This window comes from Fusarium proliferatum (genome assembly GCF_900067095.1).
Source record: "Fusarium proliferatum ET1 genome assembly, contig: FPRO_scaffold001, whole genome shotgun sequence".
Lineage (NCBI taxonomy): Eukaryota > Fungi > Ascomycota > Sordariomycetes > Hypocreales > Nectriaceae > Fusarium > Fusarium proliferatum.
The window spans coordinates 5,462,347-5,483,039 of NW_022194790.1; the positions used below are offsets into that span (position 1 = coordinate 5,462,347).

General features: G+C 49.1%; 4 protein-coding genes across 4 annotated transcripts; 2 read left to right on the top strand and 2 right to left on the bottom strand.

Moving 5' to 3' along the window:
- Nucleotides 1-547: 547 nt before the first annotated feature.
- On the bottom strand, nt 548-2,778 carry FPRO_00314 (uncharacterized protein; the record flags this gene model as incomplete). Its single annotated transcript, XM_031225529.1, has 2 exons — nt 548-2,516; nt 2,567-2,778. The coding sequence occupies 2 exons, from the start codon at nt 2,776-2,778 to the stop codon at nt 548-550; spliced, it is 2,181 nt and encodes a 726-aa protein (XP_031076156.1).
- A 2,329-nt stretch (nt 2,779-5,107) lies between these two features.
- FPRO_00313 (uncharacterized protein) lies at nt 5,108-7,123 on the bottom strand (the record flags this gene model as incomplete). Its single annotated transcript, XM_031225530.1, has 1 exon — nt 5,108-7,123. One exon carries the CDS (start codon nt 7,121-7,123, stop codon nt 5,108-5,110), a length of 2,016 nt encoding a protein of 671 aa, XP_031076157.1.
- Nucleotides 7,124-13,372: 6,249 nt separating this feature from the next.
- Nucleotides 13,373-13,667, top strand: FPRO_00312 (uncharacterized protein; the record flags this gene model as incomplete). The annotated part of the gene is made up of 2 exons (XM_031225531.1): nt 13,373-13,395; nt 13,451-13,667. The coding sequence occupies 2 exons, from the start codon at nt 13,373-13,375 to the stop codon at nt 13,665-13,667; spliced, it is 240 nt and encodes a 79-aa protein (XP_031076158.1).
- Nucleotides 13,668-14,182: 515 nt separating this feature from the next.
- FPRO_00311 (uncharacterized protein) lies at nt 14,183-20,449 on the top strand (the record flags this gene model as incomplete). The annotated part of the gene is made up of 1 exon (XM_031225532.1): nt 14,183-20,449. The coding sequence occupies one exon, from the start codon at nt 14,183-14,185 to the stop codon at nt 20,447-20,449; it is 6,267 nt and encodes a 2,088-aa protein (XP_031076159.1).
- Nucleotides 20,450-20,693: the final 244 nt, after the last annotated feature.

Here is a 20,693-nt window from a genome sequence, read left to right on the forward strand (position 1 = left end):
CAATATGATTGGCCTTTCGGACTTTAGAGCAAGGGTATTATCGTACTGCATGATGACGGCAAAGGTGCATCGATGCGTTTATAGATCCCTTTTTGGACTAGAAAGTGCATAGGATGAAAGGCCTGGAGGAACCATTTGAAGCTGCCCTAAAGTCCGCCAATGAGGTTCACGAGCGGTTTCATCAATCGCATCGGAGACACTGAAAAGTACCAGATTTCTATTACAAAATCTCTCCCAATTTTAGAGTAATCCCTCCGGTTTCTCAGTCTATTGATAGTTTGCTGCGCCGTCGTGGCGTATGCCGCCACCAGAGGATAGGCAGAGTAACTGCCCCAGAACACACTGTCACCAACAACTTACGTGGTATTGGGAAAAACATCGCTTTTACTTCTTTCTTGATTTCTGTGGAGGAGATCTAAAGTCCCTATATGTACAGTGAAAGCAAGTCTATACCTTCTTTTGCCATATAACACCTTGGTATCCGCTTCTATCCCAACGCCATCCCATAAGTGCAAACCCCATATACACACATATAACCATCAACTCTTCAACTCTCATTACCTAAGACAACCTCCCACTCCTGAAGTACAGTCGGTTCTTGCACTGCACCTCCTGAAATCCCACTCAGCCACGCCCTGCACGCTTCAAGGTGCGCATACTCTGCATCATCGTGACCTCTTAAACCCTTCATCTTGACATCCGCGACTTCCAACACGCTTCTACCTGCTGCATCACGAACGTGAACACATGCACCGCTCTCAACGAGTTGTTTGACAGCGAGTTTGTGACCGCAGCGAACAGCTACGTGTAGTGCTGTTTCGCCTGATCGGTTTCGAGCGTTGACTTGTGCGCCGGAATCGATGAGTTCTCGAATGATATCGGGGCCGACTTTGTAGTCGTCATCTTCGGGGAGTTGAGCGACGAAGGCCATTAGGGGTGTGTTGCCGTGGATGTCGCAGTGGTTTGGATCGACGCCTGCATCGAGGAGATTCTGGAGGAGAACAAGACGGAATTGTAATCTATCGGTGCACGAGTCCGAGTTCTTAACAGTCTTGTCCCTTCTGCGTCTTCGGTCGATTGGCGCACCGTTCTCATCGAGGTAGTACTTTTGCGTGATACTGGTTTCACTGAGTGTGGCGGCTGCGAGACAATGGAGTCCATTACGACCCTGATTGTCTTCGAGTCGAGGGTTGAGTTCCGCATCATTGATGTACTTGAGGAGTTGTGTCTCCTCGTGGATATCGTCAAAGTGCCAAGGATCAGCGATGCTAGCTTGTCGAGACATTGGTACTGGAGCGTCGACATCCATAGCCTGTGTGCTGGCTCTACTGATACCCAATCCAGGCTCGGGGATGGCTGAGTAGGTAGGTGTTACGTTGAAGGCGTCCCTCTTCTGATAGCTAGTCGCACTGCACAGTCCCAGTGCATAATTGCGTAGCTCAGGTGGTGTGACCCGCAATAAGAGAATATGCGAGAATGAGCGTCCATAGCAGTCGCGCGCACTGAAGTCGAATCCTTTGTGGGCGAGTGCATCCAACAACTGCTTTAGCAACTTCTGATTTTGAGGCAGAAACCACGTAGTGTGCAATACATGAAGGAGTGTCTGGCCCGCTGTATTCTGCACATTCAGGACATCGTTGGCCTCAACCGAGATGATCGCTTGAAAAAGGTAATCCGACAAGAATCGCGCAGCCATGAGATGAAGTGCCGTATGTCCAAACTGATCGCGCTCTTCAAATAATCTACCATGGATGGCAGCTGATAATGCATTGGTGCCAGTTTGGGTAGGGCCATGTGCTGTGATCCAAGCCGGCTCTTCGATCTCGTGAATAGGGCGGCAGAAACAAGCCAATTTTTGATGGATCTCATCTTGCGGAAAACATGTATAGTGGGCAAATTCGTCGAGGCAGAGGAAGTTTCCGGGGAGGTAGTAAGGTCCCATGGGCAAGTGAACTGGTGCGTCACGATCGTTGAGCCATGATGCCACACTCGGCTCCTCGTCCGAGATGGGAGATAGACTGGTTCCTCGACGGTTGAGGGGCGCTGTATATCGCTTTATGAGGCGCTTAACAGTCTTGACGTACGGATGTGAATAGTCATTGAGTATTTGCCGTAAACTCCCGGTAGTGCAGTCCGTCGACGTAGTCATGAATGTAGGTCGCTGTAAGAAGTTTCGAAACGTACTGTTGTCCTCCTGATTTTGTTGGATTTGTCTTTGAGCGGCCGTTCCATTATTTGGGACATATTGCTGCGGATATTGATTAAAGGGGGGAACCTCGAGCGAAACTCTGGTACCGGGATCTCGAACAAGATGCGGCGTTGGGATAGCGTTGAGAGCTGGAATAGGTCCAGAAGCTTGAGTTGGAGATGCGACGGAATTATGGGTTGAGCTGGTGCGTGTAGGAGAAAGAGCCAGCTCTTCTAATCGGCGAACCATGTCATCTTCGGTCTTGGGGTGAAGCCATCGTGGCTGTTTGTTGAGCATCGCATTGAGTGTCTTGTGGGCGGAATCTTTACTATACAACTGTTAGTGTATGTCCACAGCGCAACGTCAAGAAGCACATACCCAGGCGCAGGAGTATCGGGAGATTTAGCATGAACAACTGCCATAATCTTCTCCAAAGGGAGCGTAGTATAAAGATAAAGCCGTGAGACTTTTCGTCGCGACGAAGGTGTCCATAGTGGCGGTCTTCCAGTTGTGGTATTGTTAGATCCGCTAGGCGAAGCAGATGACATCGGAACTTGGAGATTAAACGGCGAGGCAACGATATTGTTCATTGCGCCGAGCTTTGATTCACAATCAACAACAAATGGAGAAAAGGCAATCAGAGGAATTCCGATGCTGCTTTAGCTATAGTTCACGAGGCTGTCATGATGCTGATGGTTGATACGGGAGTCGCAAGCTTATAAGTCAGCTCCCTCGTAGGCCAGAGTCATAGGTCAGGTCGCTAGAGGGCAGTGGTGATGAGAAAAAAGATGGCCGCCAGAACAGGCCGGCGGGCCACAAATAACCTGCAGCAGACTGTGGAATGGGAGAGGTGCTGCGCCTCAGCGCTCGCAGGAGGCCTGTTCGGAAAGAGGTTGCGAGTGCTACAAATGGATGTTTGGGTGAGACAGAATGTGCTGTAAATGGATAGCTAGAGAGCATAAGTCCGTAGGAGGTCTAAGTGCCGCGTTCCCGATGCATTGACGTTTGTGATCTGGAGATAGACGAGGGAGATAATCTAATCTGCAACTAAGACGCTGAGGCCATTCCCGTAGACAGCTATAATACAGGCCGTTTGATAGTGCTACAGGGCTCCATGTTACAGTTCCCACCAATTACTGCTAATATGGGGCATTCCAATAGTCTGAACATGAATATAGTTACGTCAAAACTCTTAATCATCTGATCAATTAAATGATGAAATATTCAATTCTCCGGCACGGAACTAGAGCCGAACCTGTCAATTCAGAGGGAACATTGGTCGCTGCCCTGGCATCAGTGGAACACATGCAGAGGCGCAGATCACGGCTGTGCTTACTGTGGCTCCAGGCACAAAAAGCCTTGCGCCACACCAGCGAGGCTTTTCGGCATCACCACCAACATCTATGCAGTATTTCAGCAAAATGCTGCTTCTTCCTTTATCAATAGCGGAGAGTAATGATGTCAATATGTCTGAGGACAAGAGTAATTTCTGAATTGATACTGACGATGATGGAAGTGCCGAGACTGAAGGGCCAACTGAACGGCTAGGGTTGGATTAACTGAACGGACAATACAGAGCACCTAGACGTACAACGGATCGTGTGCTTCATGTATTAATTTATCGAGTGAATTATCTCTAACAGAGCTCATTAAATATTCCGAGTTATTCAATTATCAAAAAAGGTTCCCCTTTGCATCCCTTCTCTGAAACGTCTCCCTCCAAGCGCGCCATGTATGTCATCATCCCTTGCATTCGCCGCCTCATTAGTTGAAACAGCCGCGCTCGACATCTCTATAAGTCATCCGACCTCAAAAAACCAGACAGTTCTACCCCGCCATAAATCCAGCTACCATTTATCAACTTTAGCGGTAGAATCGGTTAGTTGTTTGTAGCCACGACATCGTTTCTTCCGTGGCTGACTGTTGAAACCTTGAAGCCATCGATGACACCACATCCTCCTTGTGATAGCTGGTACGTAGACACTGCGGAGTACGCCATCGCTTGGAACGTTGCGGGTGTGACGGGACAAAGGGAGAATTGAGTGATGAGACAACTCGGACGACTCATGGATCTCGTTCAAGGAGCTATTTGCTTCCCTTTGTCTCGTGCTGAAGAGCCAATCACGGGTACTCTTAAACCTTCGAATGTTTCTATCACACACCCCTGAACTTGACAACAGTCCAACATAATCCTCTGCCTGTCTGGCTCTCTATCTAAACCTATTATCTGGCGTCCTTTGTCATTTTATCTGTCTTCGCCATCCTCACCGATATTCTCTCACACCGCAATCAAAAGCCACATTTCCATTCCAAACACGCCTATTTTCTAGAACCCTTCCACACACCACTATCTGCTTCCCGCATTCCAGAGCAGAGACATGTCTCCCCTTTTTCTCCTCAACGGCCACAAGCCTTTTTGACTTTCGGGGAAAATCCCGCCCTGTCTCTGTTCCCAACGATCCGGTTGAAACGGTCCCCTAATTTGTTTTGCTCACCCCCTCCTCTTTGTTCTAGCGCTGTTCCACATGATGAATCGAAGGAGATAGAGTTTTGGAAAACTGGTATCACATGGAGACACTAGTGACGACAAGGGATTAAGTGAGTTCACGTGATAAACGGCGGAGCTGTTGAGCTGCGAGATAAGGACTTGGACATGAAGCAGTCAGTAAGTTATTCGAGTGAGTAAAAAGATATTTTGGGAATCACGGGGAACAAAGACGTATTAAGACATGTCTATAATTTGATGATGTGGTATCTTCAACAACAAAATTACACAATATTATCCAAAAATCGTAACCATTCTTTCTACCACTACTTGGCCGAGCCAAGATCGTCTAAATCATACTATGTACATAGTGAAGCTTATTATGTTTGTAATAAATAAACAGCAAAGGGAAAGTTTTATGTTCCATGATGCATTTACAGAAGAACGGCAAAGATACCGGCGGCAGCGACGGCCATCTCGACACCGAAGCGAGAAGCACCGGCAGTGACCTCGACAGCGGGGGCAGTGCCAGTGGGGGCGTGGTAGGGGAGAGTGGCAGAAGGCTGGCTGGGAGCGGGAGCCTGGTAAGTCTCGGTCTTAGCAGGAGGAGCAGGGTAAGCAGGGTGCTCAGGCTGCTCAGGCTTGGCGGGAGCAGAGTACTCGGGCTTAGGAGCAGGGTACTCAGGCTTGGCAGGAGCAGAGTGCTCGGGCTTAGGAGCAGGGTACTCAGGCTTGGGAACGACAACGGTAGGGTAAGAAGGAATCTCCTTGGTACCGGTGGCGTAGACAGTGGTCTGCTGGACGGTCTCAGTGGTGACAGAGCCGTAAGGGCAGTTGGGGACCTCAGGACCGCACTTGGTAACGGTGTAGACCTTGGTGAGGTAGGCGGTCTTGGTGGTGTAGAGAGTGCTGTGGGGAGGAGGAGCATAGCCAGTGGGCTTGGCGGGGTGCTCCTCAGTGACAGGGCAGACGGTAGTAGAGACAGGGACAGTCTCAGTGGTGACGGAACCGTAAGGGCAGTTAGGGACCTCAGGGCCACACTTGGTGACAGTGTAGACCTTGGTGGAGTAGACAGTCTTGGTGGTGTACTCAGGAGGAGCGTAGCCGGTAGGCTTGGAGTGCTCCTCGGTGATGGGGCAGACAGTGGTAGAGACGGGGTAGCTCTTGGTGGTGACAGATCCGTAAGGGCAGTCCTTGACGGTAGAGGCGCACTTGGAGATGGTGTAGACCTCAGTAGAGTAGACGGTCTTTGTGGTGTAACCAGTGGGCTTGGGGTGCTCCTCAGTCACAGGGCAGACAGTGGTGGAAACAGCAACGGTCTCAGTGACGGTGTAAGGACCGTGAGTTCCGTAAGGGCAGTCCTTGACGTAGTCAGGGCACTTGGAGTAGGTGTGGACAGCAGTGGTGTAGACAGTCTTGGTGGTGTAAGGGACGGTATAAGGGACGCTAGCCTCAGTGGTCTGGGTACCGTGGGATCCCTCAGTGGTGGAAACACCCTCAGTCTTGGTCTCAGTGCCAGTAGGAGCGGTCTCGGTCTTGGTCTTGGTGTTGACGGGAGCGGTCTCAGTCTCAGTACCAGTAGGAACGGTCTCAGTCTTGGTCTTGGTGTTAACAGGAGCAGTCTCAGTCTCGGTGCCAGTAGGGGCAGTCTCGGTCTTGGTCTCAGTGTTGACGGGAGCAGTCTCGGTCTTGGTCTCAGTGCCGGTAGGGGCGGTCTCGGTCTTGGTCTCAGTGTTGACAGGAGCAGTCTCGGTACCGGTGGGAGCAGTCTCAGTCTTGGTCTCAGTGCCGGTAGGAGCAGTCTCAGTACCGGTGGGAGCAGTCTCAGTCTTGGTCTCAGTGCCGGTGGGAGCAGTAGCAGTCTCAGTGCCAGTGGAGAGCTCTTCGGTGGTAGAGTCGCAGTCCTCCTCCTCAGTGGTGGTGTTGGTCTCAGCAGGGGCAGTGGTGGTGGAGGCAGCCTCGGTGGTCACACCAGTGGCAGTCTCAGTAGACTGAGAGGCAGTCTCGGTCTCAGTCTCAGAGGTAGCAGTGTCAGCCTTGGTAGTGGCGGTTCCGGTTGTAGCGGTGTCAACCTCAGTGGTACCGGTAGTAGCGGTCTCAGCCTCAGTGGTAGCAGTGGTGGCAGTCTCGGCCTCAGTGGTAGCGGTTGTGGCAGTACCAGCCTCGGTGCTAGCAGTCTCGGTGGTAGAGACGGCAGCAGCAGTGGTAGTAGTGGGGAGGACACAGGTGCAAGCCTCCTGGAGAGTTTGACGGTCAGCGCAAGCTGAGGGGAGATCACAGCTCTCGATGGCGTCGCAGAAAGTGGCACCGACGGCGTGGACAGCCTGGTAGCAAAGGTCATCGGTATCACACTCGCAAGTCTCCGTGGAAGGAGGGAGATCGTTGTATCGGGGGGAGATGTTGGCAGAAGCCAGGCCAAAGGCCATGGCCATAAAGACAGCGCTCTTCATTATGTTGGAAAGAATGTACAGATTCAGTAATGAACGAATGGACTGCGGTAGAACTCTGAAGAGTTACTTATATTCCGCGAAGACTTAATAAGAGAGTGACAAGAAGAGGAGTGGGAAGGAAAAGAATGCCCATGTAGGTCGGAGGATGCTGTTTATATGCAAGAAACGACCGAGTGAGCCTGGTCCGTCCATCCATTCATCCCCTACCCTGCCTCTCTCCCCCATATCTCTCTCTGTCTCTCTCTCTCTTCTCATCCTCTCGCGGGCGTGGGCCGTTGGGCGTGGGTGGGTGACCCATACCCAGATTTTGATAGTGTGCCTGAGCTTCGCGTTAGTTTAGGGCGCTATTGAGCAGGGCTTCACACCCATGTGAGAGATGAGCAGATGGAACTAATCCAGAACGGGTGCCCTGCTCAGTGCAGTGCTGTAAATGACGGGCTCTGGTGCCGTCAGCCCGGCCTTGGCCGTGAAAGGCGCCTGTTGGAAAAGCAACAGTTGAACAAAGTGCGTGCGGGTCAAAGAACGATGAAAGTCGTTAGCCATCTGGGTAATGGTGCGCTGAGTCGGGTCTCCACAGGGGTGGTCCCCTGACCCCTGACTAAATCGTGGCTAAACTAACCGCCTTGGGCGTTGTTAGCGGGGGTCGCTAAGAGGCAGTCGCCGAGAGCTGCGGTGGAGCGATACGATACTGGGATTAACATACAAGGACTTCTGTCTATCTGAGCCGGGGAGACGTTTACAAACATTCAACCTTGCAAGGCCTAAAGCTGGAATAGCTAGTAGAGACGAGTCGCTGAGCAATAGTTTCTCGTCGGATGTCGCACCAAAGAATCCGGTTCTTCGATGGTTGGCGCTATTACACCTCGTTATTTCAGCTCGAGGCTGGACCAAATCGTTCGCGATAACCTTGATTAATACGAATAACCTTCTGGAGTATCCCAGCAGCTGAGGCTGTCTATTGCTTCCTAGTTGCTGTTACTGATAGGGGTACGGAGTAGTGTCCTTCATTTCCTGTATAATTCCATGCAACTGTAATAATCGCACGTTGTTAGTCATCGGCAGTTTGTATTGTTCCTCTGGTAGCCTTTGTCGGCCATTGGATCTAGCTTCAAAGAAGGTTTGTTATTTTTAGCGTTCAGTGATTCACTCTATCGTCTTCTCCGGGGCAATATGGAGAATAGGAAATTAAGCAACCCATATCGGCTCTGTTAGTGAGAGGCAGTGACAGACAGTACGTTAACCTACGGAGCGACAACGACCGAAGAACCACAGATTCCAAGTTTTGGCATCTAGAATTTTCACTGATCGTCATGACGATCACCGAGATCTTTGCTGGAATCTCATCGATCGTGATGATAGCCTATGAATGGTAGCATCATAACTCCCAAGGACCGAAGAAGCCGTTGGTTTTACTGGGAATTGTTTCCTTGGTCTGCTTCAAAGAAGCCCCTCATGATGACTTGCTTGTACTCCACCAACTTATAGAGCTGACGTTTTGTCTTCCATTATTTTCTTTCTTTACTCTCGATCAAGAGTATCTTTAGAGCAAAAGAGGTGATATTGTTTAACTGTTGAAAACTCTTTCGTCCTCTTTTGGTTCTTTCATCTTCATCAAATGCCGTTTATAGCATTGCGCAGCCTTCACATTCTGTTTTGGTACCAAAAACGTCCATCTTGTGTGCCTGTTGATCCCTACCAATGGCCATCGCACTATCAACACTGAAAGTTCGGGTACCTGACAGCATGCAGATTTTAGCGTCCGCAATCTCCAGAGTGTGTGGATGACACCGACAAAGGAGAGGAAACACACGGAAACACAACCAAGCGTCATAGACGGTTTATCAAGGCTTGCATTAATCCAAGGGGGAGATTAAAGAAGGATGAACCCAATTGCCACGAAAAAAAACGGGCATCCAAAGATCCGGTTGTTTGGTGGCTTGGGCACTTTGAAAGAATCCATGGGAAGCGCTACGAGAGCGGTGCAATTTGCATCATTCGCGCTGTGGCGTCTTCTAGAGTCCAATTGGCGTCCGTGACTCGCCCACTTGGCGTTAAGCCGTCGCAAGCAATTGCGTGCATACGAGAGGGTGTGTTTTATGCATCTGCATAAATGGATATTTTCTTTTTTTAGGGGTAAAGAGGAGGAGTCGATGCGAAAGCGTTCCTGACGGTGGCTGTCATGCTACCGGTAGTGGTAGTTATAATCGTCTTATTTACGGTGGCACTGATATTATACTGGGGAAGACTCGTTGACGATAATACGCAATAATCCATGATTGATAGGACCCTTTGTGAAGTGTCAAGTTTCGACATCGTCCGGTCATTCGATTCGACTGAAACTTTTTGGCATGAATAAACGGTCGGTGCTTTCGGATCCATGCGCCGAGGTTGATTCGCAAATTCTCCAACAATCTAGTTCATCTCATTGGACCATTAAGAATCCCTATCCTTGCCCCTGAGCTGTGCTCTTCCTTGTTCATAAAATAATACCTTGCCGGTGATAATTGGATAAATCGCGATAATGCAAGGGACATGACCTACGAGGTGACATTTTGTCGCACAAGAATCGTAAGGGTTCAACACGATCTGAGGAATCCTTGCCCATTACCACGCGATAGCCCCAGGGACCAATTAATATCCTCGTCTTGTCGCTCTCCTCAACTGAAGTTGATTCAACGACTCCAAGCCTCGACATGTCCCAGCGGCTGCGGGAGTGGAGAGTCATCTCCCGCTGTGAGACAAGACGATACAAAACGACACGTTCTATCGGTTGAAGCCGCATTCCAGTGCGAAATAACCTCAGATCGTATGTACTTATTTCCTATCGCGCCTCTTCTGTTCCCCATATAAAGCGTAGTCCACTTTCTCGTTCTGCTTTACCAATGCTGCCCCTGTCACCGGAGACGATTTGTGTTAGCGCACCACGCCAACGGTGATAGTTCCATGCAGGCCTGTCACTCTCAAACCGCGCCTAAGTCTGCTTTTTCCCTTCTTGGTGAGCTCTTCGTTGGCCGTTGCTGTTGTGTTGGCCTGCAGTATCCGTATGGAAAAGGGGAATCCTTTCGTCATGGGAGCATGCTATCGATGCAGAGGATTCAGGCATTCGTTAACAGGTCTTGGCCTAATGCATTACAGTTCAGCGACTATCTCCATAGTGATGGCTGATGACTGATGCACGGAGACACTGAGTTTTCCTATCAGCCCATTATGCCTTGGCAACCCGTGCTCGGGCCCCATCGTATAGTGAAAAAGCAATGTCATCTACGGAGTAATCTAGTCTAAATGTCTTTTTCATCTTCACTCTCGCTTTCGCACGCACCGGTGCCTTGGACATTTTTGCCACAACTGGAGCCGAGAAGGAAGCTCTGCTCGTCCCGATGATCTGCCCCAGATAGGGGAGGGGAGCCCTGTTGACCTCTAGAGGTCGAGGCCAAGCTGAGCGCAGGGGTTCGGCATGGTATGGTCGAAGCGTCGAGCTATCGAAACTTGGAATTGATAGTTTTGCGAATAGCTTGTCTTGGCCAAGCTCACGTCTATTCTGGGCTTTTGCGTTGCGCTTGTGAAGCTAGTCTTGGGATTTGCGGAAATGAGGCTCCTGAGTTTGCTGTTTTGTTCAATGGGAGTATGATGATGGTGTGGTGCTGTCAAGCTTCGCTGGAGGTAGTACATGGTGAACTCTGAGTTAAAGAAGCTGTCAGTCCCAGCAATGTTGTTGTTTTGAATTATTCTGACTATTGAGGTTCATCACCTTGTCAACGATATGCTATACCTTTCGGGCTTGGATCTATTTTCCCTTGTGACTCATACTAATATTATGCGCTGATCCTCCTGGCCCGATAGACTTTCCAGCGTCAGAGGCAACAGAAAGGCTGTCTCAACAACACAATGCTGACCTCGATTGATAGTGCTCTTGGCATAGAAAGCTGCTCTCTGATCTGGCGTGCGTTGCTCCAGGCGTTACCATAGGTACCCCCAATTCATATCAGAAACGGGCTGCATTGCTCGGATTTGTGCTATGATCGTTTCTCAAGTGGCCGTCGACCCTGTCGCTTTCGTTCGACCATGATAGACGATCTCATTCTCCTCAGGCGATCCATCCTAGACTCAGCTACACATGATCTTACCGGTTCTATCCTGAGGCCCGTTGCCTCAATTCCGGATGGAGTTGCGCCCTCAATAGTATGCCGAACTTGACTCACGACCTTACTTGTGAAAATAATGTGTGTGGATGATGAACTTTTGATGAGAACACTTAACAGGAGAATAGTTCGCAGCTCCCAAATTTATCTACATGCATGCTCGATATATCTCAGATAAGTCTCGGTAGTTGTAAATAGGGCTGAGGACCGTTGGAATGTAAAGTTTCGATTGCCGATGCACTGGAATGTTGATGGGGCTCAAGGTTTAAGGCTTCAGCGGTGGGACAATGAGGCTCTGCATTGGCTCCATAACGCTTGGAGAATGATTTCGAGATTCCGAAGTCTTACCAAGTCTTTTGTTTCCTTATCATCCTGGCTCAGGTAAAGGATGCAATTTATCGCAGAGTGAGATGATGCACCCAAACCTCGCAATCAAATATCGATTTCGGCTTCACATTTCTCGCAGCTAATTACTTTGACGTGAAAGCTCAAGTCAATGATATAGGTCCAAACCAGACCACGTAGCCTTTTACACACGTCCTGGAGCTGAATGAGATCAGTCAGCCTAGATCGAGTATTGATCATGGTCTGGAGAACATGTGTGAAATCGAGAAATACTCCACTTACGTACCTTAGGTGTAGGGTAGTGAAATATATAGTGCAAATGAGCAATCTGTTTTTAACCTCAGAATGACCAACAATAACAGCGTTGGACGCACTTCATCATAGAAATTTGATGTTTTATATTCAAATTACGTCTAGTAGGTATGCTCAAATAGTCTGTGCCTACGTGTTTCCCATAATCGTGATGATGAAACGTTGGTAGCATCGTAAGGCTAGCCCTACGATGTGCCAAGGACATGTCAGTGATGCGCTTCGACCACCCCGACTCAGAGCGATCTCTGTCAAACTGACAGCGATCTGAAAGGGCGCTGGTGTTGCGGATGCACTGAGCGGATGCACTGAAAAATTGTCTCATGTGTCAAGTATCGGTTCCCTCCCGAAGTTACCATTGAACAAGCCTGTCAAGTCGGCCTAGTCAAACCCTTGTGCGGTCATTCTCCAGACAAAAATGATCTTTTGTCAAAATTGCAAGTTCGCAGATGTCATCTTGCGAGGGTGGCAACTGACCGAAAGCATGTAATTAACATGGCCTTGATTTCCAGGGATGTATTGAGCTTCATGATGGCCGTTATGAACTTGTCAGCATCGTGATAACTGCCTCCCTCATAGCCCATTTGTTTTGAACCGATTCCACCCTGAAACGTGCAGCAAATTGTCTAGGAAGACCTCCAATAAGAAAAGAGCATTGGGAACTGAATTAATTGGATTACACTGATGATAACCGTCCGAGATTGAAACTGTGGCGCAGCTACACTGTTTTTCCCACTTCGTGACGATCAGTGAAGTATGCTGAAAAGCGCTCAACTAAGGGCCTTCCATCATTCGTGGAGACAACTTAACATGCTGTCTGCAAGTTGCCGCAAATGAGTATCAAAACCCTCACCGAAGTACTTCTCATCCTCAATTAATTGCAGCCTTATCTTTGGGGGCCGGCCGGCTGAGCCACTATCTTGGCTACCTCTGTGGCTGATGTCACCGGGGGTTTCTAACGATTTGAGGTTCTGCGCAATTGCGGGTGTTATGAGACGGGTCCCATTCCCGCCAAAAGTTGAGTTATTCAACTTTCTCTGAACTGCCAGCGGCGCAGTCTCCGTTTCAGTTTGCTTTTTCGCCACCGTCCAATTGAGGCTTTCGCGGTGGTGTTGATGGCCTGGCGGTTGACTTTGTTGCCTTTACGCTTCTGCGCGACCGTGGCTTGATGGGGGCCGTTTTCTTTTGCGGATGCTGGAGTTGAGAGATGTTGATGGTGGTGTTTTTCCAGTTTGAGACTGCTCAAAGTCCCGTTTCTGCGTGTTTGCGATTGAAGCGTTACTTGATTTCTTATAAATAGAAGGTATTTTCCTTCCTAGAGCAGAGATTTTGATATCATCATCAATACATTGACTCGTCTTCTACCCTCGAACCTATCACTACAACTTGAGCTTAGAGCAACCATACAACCAACCAATCAGTAGACTATACTTCTGAACCAACAGAGCAAACCAATATGTCGTCTTCAACTGCCAACCAGTAAGTTATTGATAAATAATATGTTAAAAATGATTCACTGACAGTCATTTCTCAGATCATACAACACCGTTTACGCCAACATCAACACCTCTGGTGGCTCGACTTACACGGGCGGCCAGGCCGCTTCCACCGGCGCCATGCTTAATCAGTGGGCCACCACTCCAGACCGCACAGAACGATTCTACGTCACAGGCCAAAGAACTGGTCACGGTGTATGGGAAGGCATGGATAAGATTATGGCTTTTGACAGAGCTTATAATCCAAGGAAATGAGCATAACAATGGATAACGTTATGTGTTGTTAGACAGGATCGGGACGGTTGTGTTGTGGCTGTGAACTTTTAGCGTGGCGTTGGGGATAGAATTGGACTGGGAGCCTTCAAGTTGTTTCCTTCTGGGCATTGTATAACAGAATCGGCAGTTCAACTCTCATGGAATACCATTTTACTCAATCAAATTTGGCTCTATTCATCAAATAAGTATCTGAATTCCGAATTCTCCTCATTATGCTTCTCATTCTCATATGGTTTAACTAAGATGGCAGTGCCTTGAGGTTAGTTGGTAAGTCCTACGGACTTCGGAGTCCTTTCGCTGGGATCATCAGGTGAACTAATCCATGCCTTTTGCTGACTGCAGCCTAATATTCCTCCTCACCTCTTACAACCTGCGACGATCAATCTTTTCATCATGTTGTGTTAATCTGGAGTTTACGTTGATGAGCATCGGCCATCTCTGCAATCTAACGAATTTGATCATTTCCACTCATACTCTCCACCCCAGCGAGCAACATGTCTGTCGAGCGATCGCCGTCGCCCGAAGGCAGTGATATTGTGGTTATCGGTAGAGACGATACCAGCAATTATAATTCTGGAAATATCTTACCACAATCTGAAGCTACTATTGCCCGTATTCGCGAGTGGCTACAACCTACAGAATACGATATTGAAAGCAGCGAATATCGCAAACATTTGGCATTCCATCTCGAAGGTACTGGAAAATGGATTCGCAGATCAGACAACTACCTCAAATGGCATGAGAGCCAAGAAGATGGCCTCTTGTGGATCAAAGGTGTTCCAGGCTCCGGAAAGTCTGTCGTTGCAGCCAGCATGATTCACAAACTCTCCCAAGAAAAAATCCCTGTTCTTTACTTCTTCTTTCGACAAATTGTTGAAGCCAATCATCGGCCCATCAACCTTCTCAGAGACTGGCTGGCTCAGATTCTCGTCTACTGCCCTCCATTGCAGGCATCTTTAAAGGCTTATGTTGATGAGGGTCGGGACCTGGATAGTATATCAGTTGATGAGCTATGGAGACACCTAAGAACAGCTCTGGCGTCTGTGCCCAAGGTCTATTGTGTGGCAGATGCTTTGGACGAAATGGACCATGGGAATAGCGAATTCATCAACCAACTGGCTGAGCTTGGTGACTGGAAGCCTTCATCCGTGAAGGTCTTGTTAACCAGCCGACCCACTTCTGGTGTTGAGGCCGCAATGAGAGGCACGAGATTTCTTCACATCCGAATGGACGAGAAGGCTGTGGATGTCGATATCTCTTCTTACGTGAGATACTGTCTATCCGGCACTTCTCTTTCTGAATGCGATCAACAGCTTGTCAAGGAAGCGGTACCTGGCCGAGCCAACGGTCTGTTCCTCTACGCTAAATTGGCCATGAAATCATTTTTGGAGCCAGGAGCCGACATTCATGAGACAATCCACAAGCTCCCACTTGACTTGGACGCTATGTACATCGGAATTCTACGAGAACATGCTCAGAGATCGGGCATTTCAGAGAACACACAGGTGTTAATACTGCAATGGGTGACTCACGCAACCCGTCCTCTTCGACTGCTAGAGCTTGCCGATATGCTCAAGACAGTCGGTGGAAGCAGATTTTCAGATGGCTTGAAAGAGAACAAGGATCTGGTCCGGGCTGTGTGTGGCCCTCTCATCGAGATCTTACCAGACGAGACTGTAAGCGTCGTGCACCATTCACTCACCGAGTTTTTGGTTGGGACATCAAGAACAGTACATACCCCTGTTTATCCCATATTAGAATCCTCGCCAACTCACTACGATCTTGCTCTCGCTTGCCTCCGATATCTTTGCGCTGGCTGCCTTCAAGATAAAACTCCTACTCCGTCAGAAACTTTTCATCGCGAACACAACCGCAACGTGGATTTTCCGTTCGCAGCATATGCTATAAAGAATTGGCATGTGCATGCTGCAAAATCTGAATGGTATTGCTTGAAAAATGACTTATTGTATCAGCAAATCGAACTGTTCTTGGGCAACAAGGAGACACGAAACAATTGGCTGACAACATACTTCGATATCCCTGAAAGAGTGAGGATTGAAGATGACATCATCTCCATGTCGGATCTCCATGTCGCTGCATTGTGTGGCCTCAAAGCGTGCATCTCGACCCTGATTGATCGCCTGGGTCAGAAGAGCATAGACGAGCAAGACGCAAGAAAGAGAACCCCCTTGTGGTGGGCTGCTTTCAGCGGTCACGCAGATATCGTTAAGCTGCTTCTAAACCGGGGGGCATCGCCTAGTACTCATGACCTTCAAGGCCTTCAGGCGTTGCATATAGCTGCAAAGAAGGATAAAGCACAGGTTGTTCAGCTACTCATTGAAAAGGGAATAGCTCCTACAGTCCCATGTCTCCTAACAGACACCGAGCCAACCAGAAAGTATGCAGATACGCCATTGTCATATGTAGCATCATACGGCCATGTCAACAGCTTAGAAACGATGCTTCCATTGCTAAGCACTACTGAGAAACGATCTGCCTTGCGCATCGCCATAAAGAACAGGCAGCCCCAGTTCGTTAAGCGCCTTCTTCAGGAGTCTGATGTCAATCCGAATGATACGACAGGATTTGAGACACCCATCTTTCTGGCTGCTAGAACACGCTGTGTTGAAACAATTGAGGTGCTGGTGAATGCTGGTGCGGATGCTTCTATTGCTTGCAGGGTGGAAGCCGATGCCTGGGACAAACAAGAAAATGTGCTGGAACGCCCCTGGTCGACTCCCCTGATAGAGCTCTGTGAGCGACAGTCTCATTTCATACGTCGGCCATACATCTCTCCCCACTACATGTCGGATCTCGACTGTTTAGACTTTGATCGTAACTTGACGTTGCTTATCCAAGCTGGTACAGACATCAACGAGAGAGATTCTCTGGGTCGTGCTCCTATACACTCCGCGCAGTTTTCTCACGTGTTGAGACGTCTGCTCGCGGCGGGCGCTGATCCAAATGCTGAGACAAAGGATGGGAAGACCGCGCTGCACTGCCTGCCAAAGAAAGGCGACGAAGAGTACCTGAAGCTCCTGTTGCAAGAGGGAAATGTGGACATCAATAAAAGAGAACACATCAATGGCAGGACGCCACTTCTTGCTGCCATTTATCATGATTCAGCCCTTGCTTCACAGATGCTGAAGTTTAGCCCCGATTGTACTGTCACTGATTTCGAAGGAAATGGCCCTCTCCATTACGCATTTTCTCGTTACGAGAGGGTGTCTTCGCCCAGGAACTGTGGAGGTGATGATTGCAAGAGCGGAGACAGCACTCTGCCGTCAGTTTTAAAAATGCTTCTAGGAGCTGGTTCGGATCCAAATCTGGCAAATACTGATGGAGAGACGCCTTTACATATTCTTGTCGCCAAGGGGCTCACCCACCAAGAGGAATGTCTGCGCATGCTACTAGAATATGGAGCTGAGATCGATGCCAAGGACATCAGGGGCCGGACACCCTTGTTTCGGGCTGTGGGCAACTCCCCAGAGCAACCCATGATAGCTAATACTCTTGATATTCTTATCAAGGCTTCCGCAAGTCTGGATGCCCGCGATAATCACGGGCGAACCCTTCTTCACGAAGCGATCCACAGCATTACCGACCTTCAATATGCACAAAGGAGACTCACCGAGGTATACCAATACCTCCTTGAGGCTGGTGTTTCACCTTGTGCCGTGGACCTGCACGGCAACACTCTATGCCACGAGCTGGTTCTCGTCCCAAATGCAATAAGGTTATCAGGTAAAGGAGAGACGTTCCTTTCACTTTTTGAAAAGGCCGGGTTGGATGTTAACAAACCCAACTATGCTGGCACGACACCTTTACATCTAGCCTGCCGCATGCGTCTGGACGGAAGCCACGGGGTCAATTACCATGCAAAAGATTGTTTGAAGTGGCTCCTTAAACGATCAGCCGATGTCAACGCTTCAGATACTCGAGGGTTCAGGGCCATCCACTTTGCCGCCTCCACGAACACTTACACTGTCGACCGCTTGTTACGCGTCGGTGCAGACCCTTTCGTTGTCACAAGCCAGGGCATGAATGCTCTGCATATCGCCTCGAGGTGTAAGAGAAGTAACAGTCTTGGCATTCTACTTCAGCGTATGCACGAGCTGAATCCTGACGCCACGAAAGTGGCACTCGACCAGAAGGATATTTTCCAATACACGCCATTGCATTACGCAAGTCGCTCTGGGATCATTGAGTCTGTGAAACTCCTAATCGAAGCCGGAGCTGAGGTCAATCCAACTTTTGATGAATTCCGAGGGACATGCTGCCCTGAACCCTGGTTCCCTCCAATTCTTCAGTGCGTATTCTTTGACCGTGAGCAACGTCTCTGGAAGCGTGGGCCACACAAGAAAATACCTCGTGATGACGAGCTTCCCTTTTACCAGTTGAAAGATCCCGACACAGACATCGCTTCTGGTTACACTGTCGAGAATAAGGAAAGGCACTTTGATGAGATTGTATCGGGGCCTCAACTTGAGTTCCTCGATCCAGTGTATGAGGCCTCGCGATATGATGAGATCATCAACGCTTTGCTTGATGCAGGGGCAGATGTGTTTCTGGGTACACACGGTCCAAGATCGGCTCTCTACCGTGCGATTCTTTTCGCATCAGATGAATGGCAAGATTACATCACGAACCTCCTCTGGAACTGTCAGGAGAAAGCTGGGCATCTTGAACTCCCAACTCCTCTTCATATTGGAATATCAAGAAGCAAGGCTCTTCGTCAGACGGAGATTGCGGTATTGGGCGACTCTTTCATACCCTGTGCAAAAGAAACAAAATGGAAGAGAGTCGCACGATTACTGTCGGACCGCCACTTCGCTTTGGTAGCAAACCTGTACAAAGCTGGTGCGGACTATACTGCTGTCGATACCGATGGTGTGTCGATTCTTTCGCGACTCGTCGAATATGGTTACTATGAATTAGTCAATGACTGCTGCTCTCCAGAAGAGGCTGCCAGGTTTGACGATCTTAAATGGGTAAAGGAACAAGGCGCGGAAGAGCTTGAGCCTTTGCTTGTGACGGCTTGTCGGCGCTCTTCTCCCAACATGAACGTCATTCGTGTCTTGGTAGAGGAAAAAGGAGTCGACATAAACGCACGAGGTCGCGACGGTCTCACTGCTCTTCATATTCTAGTCACTGGCAAGGAATGGTGGCAAGTCTTTCACGCAATGCCTTACCTGCTTTCTAAAGGGGCAAATATGGAAAGTCGAGACGACAAGGGATGTACACCGCTGCTTCATTCTTTCACGAAATGGGGCGCCTTCCGGACTGCGGCGATGAAGTCGCTGATCGACAAAGGCGCTGACGTGAACGTCGTCGATTCTGAGGGAAACGGATGTTTGAACAAAGCAGCACACCAAGAAGAGTTTGTTCGACTCTTAGTCAGTCATGGAGCTGAAGTCAGTCCAACCACCATCCTTTCTGCGATCGAGTCCAAGCACCCAAATATCTTGAGCATTCTGCTGTCTGGCGAAAAGTCTTCCTCCCTTGCAGCGTCTTGGGAGATGACACTACATTATGCAAAGCAACTGGACCCTGATACAAATCCCCAGGAAGCCCAGATCATACGGAAGGGTCATCCTCTGCTCTTGGCCAGCTCCGCGTTGGGTACGCTTCGGGGCGGAGTTGAGTTCGACCGTGATGCTGCTGCCAAACAGATGATGGAAGCTCTACTAGGAGCTGGTTTCAGTCCTTATGCCAATTGCCTTGTCATCGTTGAAAAGGTTCGGTTGCCAAACAGACCTTCCCTACCGATGGCTATAGCAGCCCATGAGTGGCACAAGAAGGATTCTGTGGTTGAGTTTATCTCCTATGCCAAATGTCCTCACATTTTCAGACCACCCTTTATGGCTGAGAGGGTAGTTGTGCACGAAATCTTGAAGGGAAAACGTGTCTGTGGGCCGATCTTAGAGTTGGCCAATCTTGATATGGAGTTCCGCGATGCGTCTGGAGCAACCCTTCTTTTGGCTACTTGCGAGCGAGTGTCAAGTAGAGGCCGTAAGGGGGCCAGAGAAGACCATTTGTCTCTACGACTCCTGCTTGACAAAGGGGCAGATGCATATGCAGTGGACAATTTCGGCAGAAACGCACTGCATATTAGACTCGGATCTCGAGCTCTGAACGATGATAAGTTGGAATCACTCAAGGAACTAGGGGACGCTGTACCGGCCTTGGTCAACCAGACTGACTCTGATGGATATCGGCCACTCCATTACGGCCTAGCTGCGCTGGCGCATGGCGAGTTCGACCAAACTGAGCCCGACTGGCTTGACTATATCATAACACAGGGTGCCGATATGCTTGCCACTGATGGTCTTGGAAACAATGCGCTCCATTACCTTGCCCCTGGCCTCTTTGGGTGTCTCTGCTATGACGGAAGTCACACTCGAAATCCATTTGAGCGGTTCTTGAAGCTGGGACTGGATATCAATGCGCGCAACAATGCTGGTCAAACACCAGCTTTCTTCCTTGCCATGAGGGGCTACGATGATGATGAGGTGGATGAGGTGGTGAGCTGGTTGGATGAATTAGGAGTGGATTGGCAGGCGAGAGACGACAAGGGGAGAACTATTCTTCATGAAATGGCAGACGAGAGGGAGGATCTGTTCAAAGCTATTATGGGCAAGGGAGTTGATCCTTTGGCGGAGGATGTTGAGGGGCGTTCTACTCTGGATTTAGTGACGGCTTATGATAATGAGAATGTCTTGAGGCTGTTTGATCGGGATAGTAAGGATGGCAGGGAATGAGGGATCTACGATAGCAAGATACTGCTACACTGATGATTTATTATGGCCCCAAATTTTCTTACACAAGCTCTACGATAGGCATGTGATGCAAAACGAGCTACAGACATAAGTCGGGCTATTAGTGATGGTGCTCTGGTTTTGTGGATAGCCTCAACGACGTCACCATAAATAATCGAACCAATCATGTTAATTCAATATCCAAATCAGGAAAGTTTCTAAACACCAATTGACCTCGGGAAAGAAC